Source organism: Mastigoproctus giganteus, chromosome 2 (genome assembly GCF_048544385.1).
Source record: "Mastigoproctus giganteus isolate SK-2022 chromosome 2, ASM4854438v1, whole genome shotgun sequence".
Taxonomy (NCBI): Eukaryota; Metazoa; Arthropoda; class Arachnida; order Uropygi; family Thelyphonidae; genus Mastigoproctus; species Mastigoproctus giganteus.
In genome coordinates, this window is record NC_143576.1 from 19,683,911 (window position 1) to 19,697,438 (window position 13,528).

A 13,528-nucleotide genomic window follows, 5' to 3' on the forward strand; every position below is an offset into this window, starting at 1 on the left:
CCCAGCTGGTCGAGATGGTGCAACTTTTGCAATTACTAATGACCTTGCACAGATTGTTCATTTACCTACCAGAATACTGGACAATCCTAACCACACAGCCAACACGCTTGATCTTTTTCTCAAAACAACACTTCTAAATACACAGTCGAAGTGAGTGGTCCTTTAGGCACCTCAGATCACAACTTGGTGATTGTCTCTTCTCCAATGAAGCCTTTATCTCATGGCTATTCGCAACCTCGTGTTGTTTGTCATTACAAGAATGCAAAATGGGATGACCTGCGAGATTTCTTTTGCTTGATTGGACTACTGTTTCAAAACTTCTGATGTCAAAGTTTGCTCGGATCGTGTCGGTGAAATTATTCTTGTAGGAATGGAATCCTTTATCGCACACTCCACTTTAAAATCTCGTCCTTTATCTAAACATTGGTTTTCCAATAAATGTGCTAAGGCCATTCAGGAGAATAATGTTGCATATTGTAATTGCCTTGTTTCTAATTCTCCAGTTTCATTTTATGTCTACACCAAATGCTCACAACAATTATAAAGCTGTTATTAATCAGTCCAAACTAGATTTTGAACAGCCTAAGAGTAGAAAACGTCCTTCTACTCTTATCCTGTCCTAATGGTAGCCGAGCATTCTGGTCTCTTGCCAAACTATTGGCCATAACTTTTGCCCATCTCTGCTCCCATATCTGTCAAAACCAGATGGTTCTGTTGTCACTTCGGCCATGGATAAAGCTGACCTGCTAGCATCCCATTTTTCTTCCAAGTTGTGTATTAATGATCTTGGTAAAACACCTCCCACCATTCTCAACACACTCCATTCAATGCCTCCTGTGGTCTTCCATTGAAAGGATGTCAGAAGGATTTTGACAAATCTTGATGCTAAGAAAGCTCCAGCTCCTGATGGTATTTCTCCACTTGTTCTCAAAACCTTGCTGCCTTTTTTCACTTTCTTATTCCAAAGATGTTTTTCCTTCTGCTTGGAAATATTTTCTCCTATCCAGCCAGTTCCTAAAAAGGGTGACAAATTCCTCCCATCCAATTATTGTCCCATTGCAATTACTTCTACTCTTTCTTAAGTAATGGAGAAATCAATTCACCGCCAACTCTTAAACTACCTAGAAACGTTCCATCTGATCAACGATCGCCAGTATGGATTCCGTCAGTGTTGATCCACTGGAAATATTCTGGCTTATGTTACCCATTTATGGACAAATTCAAAGGAAAAGTCTGGTGAAACACAAGCAGTTGCTCTTGACATCTCAAAGGCTTTTGATCGTGTTTGGCATAAAGGTCTTCTAAATAAGCTTCCATCTTATGGTTTGCGAGCTGCTTTTTGTAATTGGTTATCCAGTTTTCTCTCTGATCGCTCACTGAGGGTGATGGTAGATGGTTCTCTCTCTTCTAACTTCTCCACTAATGCTGGTGTCCCCCCCCAAGGTTCAGTTCTTTCCCCCACTCTTTTCCTCTTGTATATTAGTGACCTTCTTCCATTGACTGGAAATCGTATCCATAGTTTTGCCGATGATAGCACATTGCATTCCACTTTTCATTTTGAGAACCCTTACCCTGCTCAATCAGCTTCAACTTCTCGAATATCAGCTACCAATTCCTTGAATGCCCATCTCCAGGTAATTCTCCAGTGGGGCAAAGACAACTTAGTTGATTTTAATCCTTCTAAAACTCAGTCTTGTCTTATATCTCACAAAAAGGATTCTTCTGCTCCTATGCTTATCTTTGGTAACACTCCGATTTCTAGGCAGGTTGATGTATCTCTTTTGGAGATTACCCTGACGTAATGTCTCTTGGCACAGGCACATTACAAATATTGCTTACTCTGCATCTAAAAAACTTGGTTTTCTCTTTTGCTCATAGCGTTACTTTTCTTCCAAACAGTTGTTCACTCTGTACAAATCGCAAATCCGATCTGCCATGGAATATTGTTCCCGCATCTGGGGCAGTTTCCGCAAAACCTATCTCAGGCTTCTAGATTCCATTCAGATGAGGGCAGTTAGGTTAATTAATGACTCATCTCTAACAGAGTGCCTCTACTCGCTGTCTCATAGATGTTTGTTTCTGCTGCAAGCCTTTTCTACAGATACTTCCATGGGCACTGTTCTTCTGATTTGGCTTCTATAATTCCTCTTCTCTCTTCCAAAGCAGTCCAAACACATGCCAACACCAGCCAGCATCCATTTACTGTTCAACTTCAAACTCACAGAACCAACTTTTCTTGGCACCTCCATAGCCAGGTGGGCAGTAGTAGCAGTGCACACACTCTTCTTGATTAGACTGGGATTCGAGCTTGTGAATACCAAATACGGAGGGTGTGGAAAGGTCAGGGAATGACCACCACATATCCCCGGAGAAATATGGCCTTAGTTGCTAATGCTCCTAAAAACCAAATAACATGCAAACAACCAACTTTTCTTTTTCCTTGTTTATTCATTCAACTGCCGTTTTCTCGAACTTTCCTTCATATGTGTTTCCTGAAAATTACAGTCTACAGAAGTTCAAGTCTAATGTTAACAAATATCTTCTTTCATCTTCTCAACCTCGAACTCATACACGGTACTAGGTACTATAGTTTCTAATACCTTTCATGTTGGGGTTTTCATTAAAAAAAAGTTATAGTCAGACACAGCATAGGTTTCTTATGGGGAAAGTCTTGTCTGACCAGTATGATTGGATACTCTGATGTGTTCACAAAGGAATTGAATGCAAAAAAATTATTTTGATTTATTATACTTGAATTTTAGGAAAGCTTTTGATACTGTTGCACATGAAAGACTACAAGTCAGAGCATTATGACATTAAGGGAAAGTTGCTACTATATATAAAGGGATGGTTGGGTGGGAGAAGACAGAGAGTGGTAATCAGTGGACAGTGGTCTTCATTTACTAATGTTATTAGTAATGTCCCCCCAGGGTCTGTGTTGGGCTCCCCTGTTTGTTTTCTGTATTTATCTGTGATATTGATGAAGGTATATGAGGCTTAATGTCCACATTTGCAGATGATACGAATGTTATTAGGATTATTAATGATAGTAAAGACAGTGTGCTGCTGCAGCAGGATCTAGAAAAGTTGGACAGATGGACTGAGAGGTGACAACTAAAGTTTAACATTGACAAATGGAAAGTACTGCATATGGGTTGCAGTAACCCCAGAGTAACATACCAACAGTGCAGTTCTACGGTCAGGGTAGTGAAGAATGAAAAAGACCTGGGGGTAGTTGTGCATCAGATATGAAGTTTTCTGAGCATTTCAGACAGGCTGGAAGAGTAGCTCATGGGATCCTGTCAATGATATATAGGAATTTTGTTAGCAGGGATAAGGCGCTGATTATCTCCTTGTATAAGGTGCAGTGGTCAGGCCACACATTGAGTTCGGCATACAGGTCTGGAGGTCTCATTTTAGGAAAGACGTTGAACTACTAGAATGAGTACAGAGAAGGGCAACAGGATTAGTCAATGGAACAAAGGGTTACTATTACCATGGTTGACTTAACACCAGTGCCTAGTCCCCATAGTAATGGGGACTAGGCACCAGTGAGGCGATCTGCTTAACGTACCGTTGTATAATCGACTTAATAGTGTGAATAGCAGTAAAGCTTAATAGACGGTACTCACCTTAATTGATCTGCTTAATTACATGAAGATGGGGTGGAAATGAAGTTTAAATTGAAGTTTAAAATAAGTTAATTGAATGAATATGGAGTCGTTAAAATTTTGCTCAAGGAAGTAGAAGTGCACTAACTCGTCCCTGGTTGTCATTTGAAAAATTGAAATTTAAAATAATATGAAACAAGCAAGGCCAATAGTCACAAAGAGCGACTTTCGTGCTAAACGTCTTCGGTTGGCAGTGATAAGAAAGAAAGAAATCATGTATTTAAAGAATTTCTATGTTCCCATAATGCATTTTGCGACATGTGGGAATCTTATGTGTGTAAGATTCCAGACCGGAGAGAGGTTGGTATGTAGTTTCGTATTGTGACTATTGGCCTTGCTTGTTTCATATTATTTTAAATTTCAATTTTTTAAATGACAACCAGGGAAGAGGTAGTGTACTTCTACTTCCTTGAGAAAAATTTTAACAATTCCATATTCATTCAATTAACTTATTTTAATCAACTTATTTTAATTATTTTAAACTTCATTTCCACCCCATCTTCATGTAACTAAGCAGATCAATTAAGGTGAGTACCGTCTATTAAGCTGTACTGCTATTCACGCTATTAAGGTGTGTAAAGTCTTGAATGGTTTGAGCAAGCTCAGTGCTGCTGGGATTCTTCCTCTTTCTTGAATTCCATGCCTGAGGGGGCATAAATTTAAATTTAGGAAAGACGGTTGTAGAATAGATGTGTGGAAATTTCCTTTAGCCAGCAGGTGATTGATTGTTGGAACAAACTTCTGTCTTTTGGAGTGAATGGATGGGTGAAACAGGAAGGGGTTTTTTTTTGGTTGATGCTATATAAGCTTGCTTTCTTGCATCATATGCCTCTACTAATGCCAAAGATGCTAATGAAATATAAACTTTCTGTTGTCTCACCTGTAATTTCAGTAGATAGATACATGATTACAGTAAAAATAGTGATACAAGCAATGACTTTTGATTAAGTTTCACCCAGCCTAAATAATCTTTGCCAGCTTATGAGTAAACTGATAGTAAATTCATCAATGTTTACTTTTTATATTAGCGTCTTCAATATTTACTATTTATATACAGTGCTTTTTTTTTTCGGATGGTACGCAATGGTACGGCGTACCGGCACCTTTATGTGACATTTGGATGCAATGCACTTCGAAATTTGTAATATTCTGTATCTACTATTCAAATATCTATTCAATTATCTACTATTCAAATAAATTTAAAATTATTTAACTAAATTTGCATTTTTTACTGTCTATTTTTAAGATATTTTCTATATAAAACTGTATAACCATTTTTATAATTCTAAATTAGTCAGCCGGACCTCTGTTTAATTATTTTGAATTCCCCTCAGAAGTTACGTTTAAAATACTTTCCGTTGAGCGAAGAAAATTTTCATATAGCGAACGGATTAGGAGAGAAATAACTCGGTACGCACTGTTCGCATTTCCGGCCTTTAGGCAATTAGTGCTGCTGTGTGGATTAAGAGAGCTAAAGCATTCTACAACTTAGTGGTATCCGGTAAAACCTATCTGACCACCTGTCCCACATATGGAGGAATTGCGCTAGCAAGAATGAGCAGATCAAGGTGTATTCCCAGTGGGCTCTGGTACACCTTCTACTGCAGTGGTGTCCAACCTTTTCCTGTACAAGGGCCATATTCAAAAAAATTCAAAGTTAGATTTCTTTAGTGTGTTACATTTTCCATATCTTGTTGCATGTAAAAGTAAAATTGAAAATATTCGAAAATCTTATTAAATACAATACACAATTACATTTACTGAACAAAATTTAAAATGCTGTTTTAGTTCACTTTCCTTGCGGACCATAGGCTGGACACCTTTGTGAATCAAAGAAAAGTGATTTTCGTTCACAAAGTGACTTTGTGAAACTAAAAGAAAAGTGATTTTCTTTTACCTGACAAATAATCATCTGTTGTTTCGCTGTCTTGGGTTATCCACATTTTTCCGTAAATTTTCCCTATCTCTGTTTATTGGGCCACAGTGCCTGAATATCCGAATGACACCGATATTTTGGACAGTTTCAAAAAAAAATTCAAATTTAAGAACTAGTGACAATACCGATAATGAGAGAAGGAAAATGAGGACAACGAAGGTATCAATCCTTCTAAACATGAATTGTTGGCATTTAGTGAAAGTGAAGTTAGAAAATTGTCAATTAGATTACAGTTAAAGGGAAGAGATGCAATTCGTGGATTTCGGGGATACCTAGTTGATATGAAGGTTTCAGAAGAATTGAAGCATTTGATGAACGCTCTGAGTACAATACCAATTTCATCGAGTGAATGTGAATTTTCACAAATGTATCTGATCGCCAGCACTTCGTTGATGACAAAAACAGTTTCTTCACTACTGTTTCTTAAAATTGACCCGCTACAATCCAGCAAAATATGTCGATCCGTGGCTACTTCGGAAATGTCATTCAGCAACCAACACACAAAGAGGAAGAAAAGAAGTCAGCATAGGACAGGGGTCGGCAACCTGCTGCTCGTGAGTCGCAGGTTGTCGACATGTAACTGCGGCTCTTTAACTTTTAACTTTACAGCTCACATGAAGCACAATTTGAAATGGAGTTACAGGACTTAAAAATCAAGGACATGTGGAGTGCAAGACTAAAATGCTTAAAACTGAAATTGAGGATTTGGACCTGTATATAAAGGCTGGACCTATATATAAATTTGAAAATATTTGCGTTTGGACTTCTCTCAATTTTTGATTCGACGTATTTCTGCGAGCGAATATTTCTGAACATGAACTGTATTAAAAATAAATCAAGAAACCGTCGTCTGAACAATGTGAGCAGATTAAAGCTCAGCATGTTTAATTATGACATACTCGCATGATGTTGAGAAATACTTGCTCAAGAAATTCATCAGCAAAAGTCACATTAATTTGTATCAAATTGGATTTTTGTTATGTTTTTTCAGTATTAATAAATATTTCAAAAAATATATATTTTTTAATAAACACCTTCCCACTCTATTCTAGCTCTTAAAAAACTCTCACCCCCCCCCCCCTCCCAGCTTGAGCTGAGATGCTGCTCTTCGGATTCTTTTTTTTTTTTTTTATTAGATCAAAAATGGCTCTTCACTCAAAAAAGGTTGCCAATCCCTGGCATAGGGTGTCGGATGAGAACTTAATAATAAAAATTGGAATATTCTACAAAAACTTTATTATGAAATTATTTATTCTTATGTTATTATTTTTTACTTATTTTACTCACATTTTACTTGTTTTTTATATACTTGAATAATAAATTTATGCTTAATAAACTGTGTTAATATACATTACTTAATTTGTTGTTCTTATTCTAAAAACATTACTACTAAAGGAACAATATCAGGAAAAAAAAATTCTCAGGGTACTTTTCATATCTTTTTAATTTAAAATTTTTCCTGATAGCAAAGAATGAGTACCGGCACCCATTTTTTTACAAAAAAAAAGCACTGTTTATATACAGCCAGGCCTCGCATAACGCCATTTTCAGTTAACGCTATTTGAAAAATTATACCACTTTTCACTTTACACGATGCAAATTTCCAGTTAACGCAATCTTTTTTTTTTTTTTATGCAATAGTTGAAAAAGATTTGAATCGTGCGTTAAGCTTACCGTCAATAAACAAACGTTTGCCTGCTGCCCGCCTCAGTGTGTTCCATTAACCATCGGAAGAAGACGTGTTACTTGTTTGTCTCCTGCTAATGAAGTCAATGCACTTTCATAAAAATTTAAATTTTTAAATGAGCCAGATGAAAATGTTACCGCGAAGGAGATAACGGTAAAAGAATTAGATGAAATCTTTCATATGGCAGAGAAGCTCAAACAAAAGGTTTGAGGTTTTCTGCGATATTTATTTTGCCAGGGCCCAGAGAAGATTGTTGTCAGCTATCGGAAATTGATTGATGAAAAGAGAAAGTCAACACTATTCAAATATTTCCGCAACAGACATTTCTTAATTGTGTATTTTATGTCAGAGGTTCCCAAACTTTCTCGGTTCACGGTGCCTTTAGTGACTCAGTAATTTTTTCAAGGCGCACCCAGACCAAAAGAAATACCTAACAGTTCCATTTAGTAGTTTGGTCCAAACAACTTAATAAGAAATGCTGAAACTGTGAACTACCTCGAGCTAGTAGTTCGCACGGTATCCGACAGATGTTGAGTATCGCTGTGTTTCCCTCGAAATTTTAAAATATTCTGCGACGTGCAGTTTGGGAACCGCTGTTTTATGCAATAAACATTTAATTCCTTCATTATTTTCATTCTTTTACATTGTATACAGTTAAAAAGTTATTTAAAAGGAATTTTTAAAATTCTTTATGGACATTCCAGAAGGCCAAGGCCCAATTATAATTTTTCCTATTGATTATTATATTCGATTAACGCGTTTCTGTTTTGCGCGGTGCGCTTGCGGGATGAATTAAGTGCATTAATCGAGGCCAGCCTGTATATTTCTTAAATTTCTCTTTACTTTTGAACTTTAGCATTTTTGAGAATTATCTGCCAAAGTACTTTAATTTCTTTCTTTGAATATTGTCAGGACAGCTGACAATATTCAAATTCATGGCAATACTTACAAGTTACAAATTACTGTTATGGATTCTACTGAGGAAATACACACTCACCTTCATATCTCTCTCCCCACCCCATCCCTGATTAAATTCTTGCAAGAATTTAATTTCTCATAAAATGCATCAGAGGATGGCATAGATACTCGCTAGACCTGGACAAGGACCGTTCTCGTGCTAAATTCTGCGCTACAAATAAGATTTACTGAACAGAATGGAAAATATTTCAGAAATTTTCAACTACCTCAAGGAAACTGGACTTTTTACTAATTTCTGATTTTACAAAAAAAATTTTTCCTTATATTATAAATGAATAGACCCCTTACAGCTATAGCAGCTTATGTACCATCAAACCCCCATAACAAAACAACAACTGCACAGAATTTTGCAACTTCAATAGCCATTTGTACCTTTTTTTTTTTTTTTTTCTTGCTTGCAAATCTTCTTTCATCCACACTAAACATCATTGCATCATTTTGTTTGTTACTGTGCCATTCAAACAGCATTCACTATTCCCTTTAATTGTGCAAATTTCAGTTTACAATAATTTCTTTTAAAAGTTTTTAAGTCACTTTACTGTGCTAAACAAACTAAAATTTTAATAGCCGCTTTAAATTACAGCATAATGTTAACACATACCAGAACGTGGTGATAGTTATGCATGATAGCTAATGTACAAGTGAAGTATGTTTTGTTTTTTTCCTCTACAATGTGAATAATCCCTTCATGTACTTTTATTGCATAAACAAAAATAATAATGGTAATATAAATAAAAATCTGTTCGTAGCAATTCGAATATTTTTTTTCTTTTGATATGTACATTTCAGATGTTTCCATAACTGAATACCAAACAGAATAGTAAAAGTTTTTTGTCTTCAGTTCAACAACACTTTAGAAAAAAAGTTCTATTCTTTTTATTCTCAGTATCTATCGTTTTAACAAAATTTTTCATTTCCTTCAAAAGAAAGATAAAAATTATGGAAAAATGCACACCTCACTATATTGGAACATTACAAAAATTCATTGTGTTTCAGTTATTAATATTTAATTTATTTTCAGAGTTGACCATACATTTGTCTCCCTTATTAGTGGGAAATTCAACTTCTGTTAAATTATTAATAGAAGTTAACTTGCTTGTTACTTGATACAGGACAGAAACAAATTAGCAAAAACTAATCTACATCCTCTAAACAAAGGGCATTAATATTGTTCTGAAGGATTTTTCTTATAGGATGGATCCTAGTTTGGAAAGCATGAGATATACATATGCTGATATGATAGCTAGTGAATTATCTTTTAGATACTATCCTATCTTTGTTGGGAGGAGGTGTTCCTGTGTTACCGATGTCATTTTGAATATGTTGATATTATCAGGAGCTGATGTTGCTAGAAGGTGGATTGTTATATTTATGGTGTACAGTGGGCTCAGAATATTAGTTTTAGAAATGAAACTGTTTCTAAATGTGCTGTTTATGGATCCTAAAATGTTGCTTAGAGATTACTTGGATGTGGACTAACTATCCAAGCAGGGTGCAAGAATTTCACTCCACTGTTTCAGTTTTCTACTTTTGATTACATTTTATGTGAAATACTTGAATAAATTCACTTTTTCTTGTTGTGAAAATGAGACTTTGTTCAGCCATTTTGGATACAAAGTAACTGTTCATGAATAGTAAACAAAAAGAGGGAAGGTGAGAGCCTCGCCCTTTTTTTTATCTTTCTTCACCTCATGTTTTTTACTAATATAATGTGTTATTGATTTTACCTTTAAGCGTTTTATTATTTTAGAACTGTTGCCTTTATAAGAATTTTTATAATTATTAGTTTAAAATTATAATTAAACTAATAAAAGGACAGAAAAAGACTAGACAAGGTATTCTTTACAAAACAAATTTTTTGTAAATATTTTGTTTGCAAAATATTTAAAATATTAGGATAGTAAAGAAATACCTGATTTCTTTAATATCTTGAGAGCAATGTAATTTCTGCAGGTATTAATATAATTAGCTGGAAAATTTTTCACAAGTTTTTATATACAGGGTGTTTCAGTTAAACGTTTCAGAACTTCTAAGAGGGGTAGGGTACATCCTGACAACTCGAAATCATATAGCAATGTGGGGTCGGAAATGCTTTCCTGAAGCGGTATTGTACACAGAAGTCGTCGTGCGACATCGTGCAGCACAGATTCGATTTTCGGTCAATGTATGGGCCGGTATTATGGGAGATCACCTCATCGGACCTTACCTGTTACCGTGTCGTCTAACCGGACCTATCTACTTGATCTTTCTGCAGCAAGTATTGCCACAACTTTTGAGAGATGAACAGATTTCTGCATCGACGCAACACACAATGTGGTTCCAACACGATGGAGCCCCTGCCCATTATAGCGGAGATGTTCGTAACTACCTGGATGTCACATTTGGTCAACAGTGGATCGGACGTGGTGGTCCCGTGCGTTGGCCTGCTCGGTCACCCGACCTATCATGTCTTGATTTTTATTTCTGGGGTCATATGAAATCGCTAGTTTATAACACCCCTGTTGGCAATGCTGAGGAGCTGGTTGCAAGAATCGCAGTAGCTGCCGAAGAAATTCGAAATTCGCCTGGAGTATTCCAGAATGTTCGGATGTCCATGCGTCGGAGATGTGAGGCGTGCATTGTAGCCCGTGGAAGAAACTTCGAACATCCATGTACCTTTTGTTTCTTTTCATGTATTATTAAAACGATTTCTCACTTACGGTCTCTTTTCTTTATGGTGCTTCTGTGTAAAACACCCCTTCAGGAAAGCATTTCCGACCCCACATTGCTATATGATTTCGAGTTGTCAGGATGTACCCTACCCCTCTTAGAAGTTCTGAAACATTTAACTGAAACACCCTGTATATATTTTGTATGTGGTATGATCTGACATTGCATAAGGAACTTTCAAAATTCATGAACTATTATACCTTAATTTGTGTTATTGATCACCCAGATTTATAAAATTGTTTAATCATTATTACATGTAAAAGAAATATATTTTATGAGTTTGTTTGTTTGTTTGTTTTTTTTTTTTCTGAAAACCTAAAATTGAAAACCTAAAATAACCGTGAATGGTACCAAAGACTATTTACTTTTTCTACATATAGGTTGGTGGTATACCATTGCCATCAAGTTCAGAGGATGAAGAATGTGTAGATTTTAGGAACATTCCATTTTCACAAGACACAGCATTACAACAGGTGTGTGCATGTGCATGCATACATGCATATGTATCATTCAAGATTTTTATTATTTTATTTTACTGATTGTTTGATTACACAGAACAGATGCATTTATTAAATAAATGTACACATATAAATACATATTCAGGGATAGTAAACTTATTTTTGGTTTTTATATTATGTTTATTTTATTTTAATGAATTAGAAATACTTATTTTCCAACTTTTTTTGGACCTTATATACTACACTGCTATAGAATATTCTCAGGAAAAGTTTTAGGTGAATTGATGCAAAACCACCATTAATTTATATCCTGAAACTTCTGTTTGAAATTAACTTTTAGAACTGTTTTGTACATTTGCAGTATCTGATTACCAACTGTCAAAGACAGTTCTAATACACTATGATATAAACTAAATCTGTAATTTCTTGGATATTCTTCTTTTTTTTTTTTTTTTCTTTCTTTTTTTGGCCTCTGTGGATAGGTTAAAGAGATTCTCAAAGTGTAGCCAATAGCTAAATAGATCATACTTATATAAAGTGTAGGTGTCACACATGATTATATAATGATGTTATGTAAACAATAGTAACTAAGTTACGATGAAGGGCAATGACTCTACACTGTGCAAACCTTAGTATCATTTACATTTCAGGAATAACTCTGTTCATCAGAATGGTTGGAGATGGTTACAAAGTAATAGCTGTGAAAAAATTTGAGCATAACAATGTCACACAACATCAAAGCAAATTCTGACGGAAAGCTTAAAAATTTACCATGGTTGTATTTAATGTACTAAATGCAGGGCTGTCCAATTTCAAACCACTGAGGGACTACATTGAGCCTTTGGTGCTTACTTGCAAAGTGCATTATACAAAAAATATATCTTTTCCAATATACCAATACAAATATCTGCCTGCAAAGATGAGATCCATGAAGAGCACATGAATAAGTATTAGTCCCATAAGGTTAAAAAAAAAAAACATTTAATCTATTGTAATATTATATACCAAATTTAGAAAAAATTATGAATTTGCTTCTGATAAAAACATCAGCTGATTTCCTGTGAAATCAGTTGTTGCCCTTCAGGTCTGGAATCTTCACTTTAGAAAGGATTTAGATCTGCTGGAATGAATGCATAGAAGGGCAACCAGACTGGTGAAGGGAACAAAAGAGTGTTCTTACCTAGAAAGGGTTCAGATCTGCAAATTGCAGTGTCTCAAGATCAGGCACCTGTGGGGAGATCTGATTGAGGTGTTTAAAGCCTTCACTGGATAGAGTAAACTGAATAATAATGGTATTCTTCCACTTGCCGAGACTACACACATGAGAGGGGGCATAAATTCAAGTTAAGGAAGGATAGATGTGTGAAAGTTTGTCTTCAGCGAATTGGTGGTTGAAACAGGCTGCCATCTGTTGTTGTAGAAGTGGATTGGTGAATAAATTAAAGGAAGAACTAGACAAATTCTTGGAGGATACGAATAAGTGATTTTTTTTTTTTTTTAGGTGATGCTATATAAGCTTGCTTTCTTGCATCATTTGCACACTTACTACGTAACCAACTGTGGTACAAATATGATTTCATCGTTTAAAAAAAGTGTTAAATATTTGAACTGTTTAGCATGCCACATTTGAATTCTGCACGTAGTGATAGAAAAAAAATGTTCTTGTTTATACTCCAGTATGACCACCAGGTCAATGGAGTTTACAATAACTCAATCAATACAAATGTAAATGGTATTTAGCAGTCACGGGCTTTAACCCCAGTCCACTCAAAGAGCGTATGCTACTGCACTCGCACTCTTGACCACTCATCTCCAATGTAGCGATAATTTTTTAGATTGAGAAAATGGAATAAGTGCTTGAAATCACTTTTTAAATATTCTAAACAGTCATACAAAACTGTAAAACCCTCAAGGCTCTATTTGAAACAAGATGAAACAGCTGTTCAAATATCTTCACTTGCATCATGATCAAATAATGGTTTTACTGTTGATGAAGTTGCTCAGGTTGCAGACAAACTTGATAAATATTTTGCATCTGTATTCAAATGAGAGGGAGCAGAATGATTTTGGTTATCTGAGAAGAAAATGG

The 13,528-nt window shown here is 35.5% G+C and overlaps 1 protein-coding gene across 4 annotated transcripts in view; it reads left to right on the top strand.

Moving 5' to 3' along the window:
- The window catches only part of fmt (phosphatase 6 regulatory subunit 1-like protein fmt), a 477,658-nt gene that overhangs the window by 286,452 nt on the left and 177,678 nt on the right, over positions 1-13,528 (top strand). For 3 of the 4 annotated variants that reach the window (XM_090388378.1, XM_090388363.1, XM_090388370.1), the window contains exon 15: positions 11,362-11,454. The exons of the other annotated variant lie outside the window; for it this stretch is intronic. In XM_090388378.1, the coding sequence (XP_090244504.1) occupies positions 11,362-11,454 (93 nt within the window). The remainder of the gene's footprint in view (positions 1-11,361; positions 11,455-13,528) is intronic. 4 annotated transcript variants of the gene reach the window in all.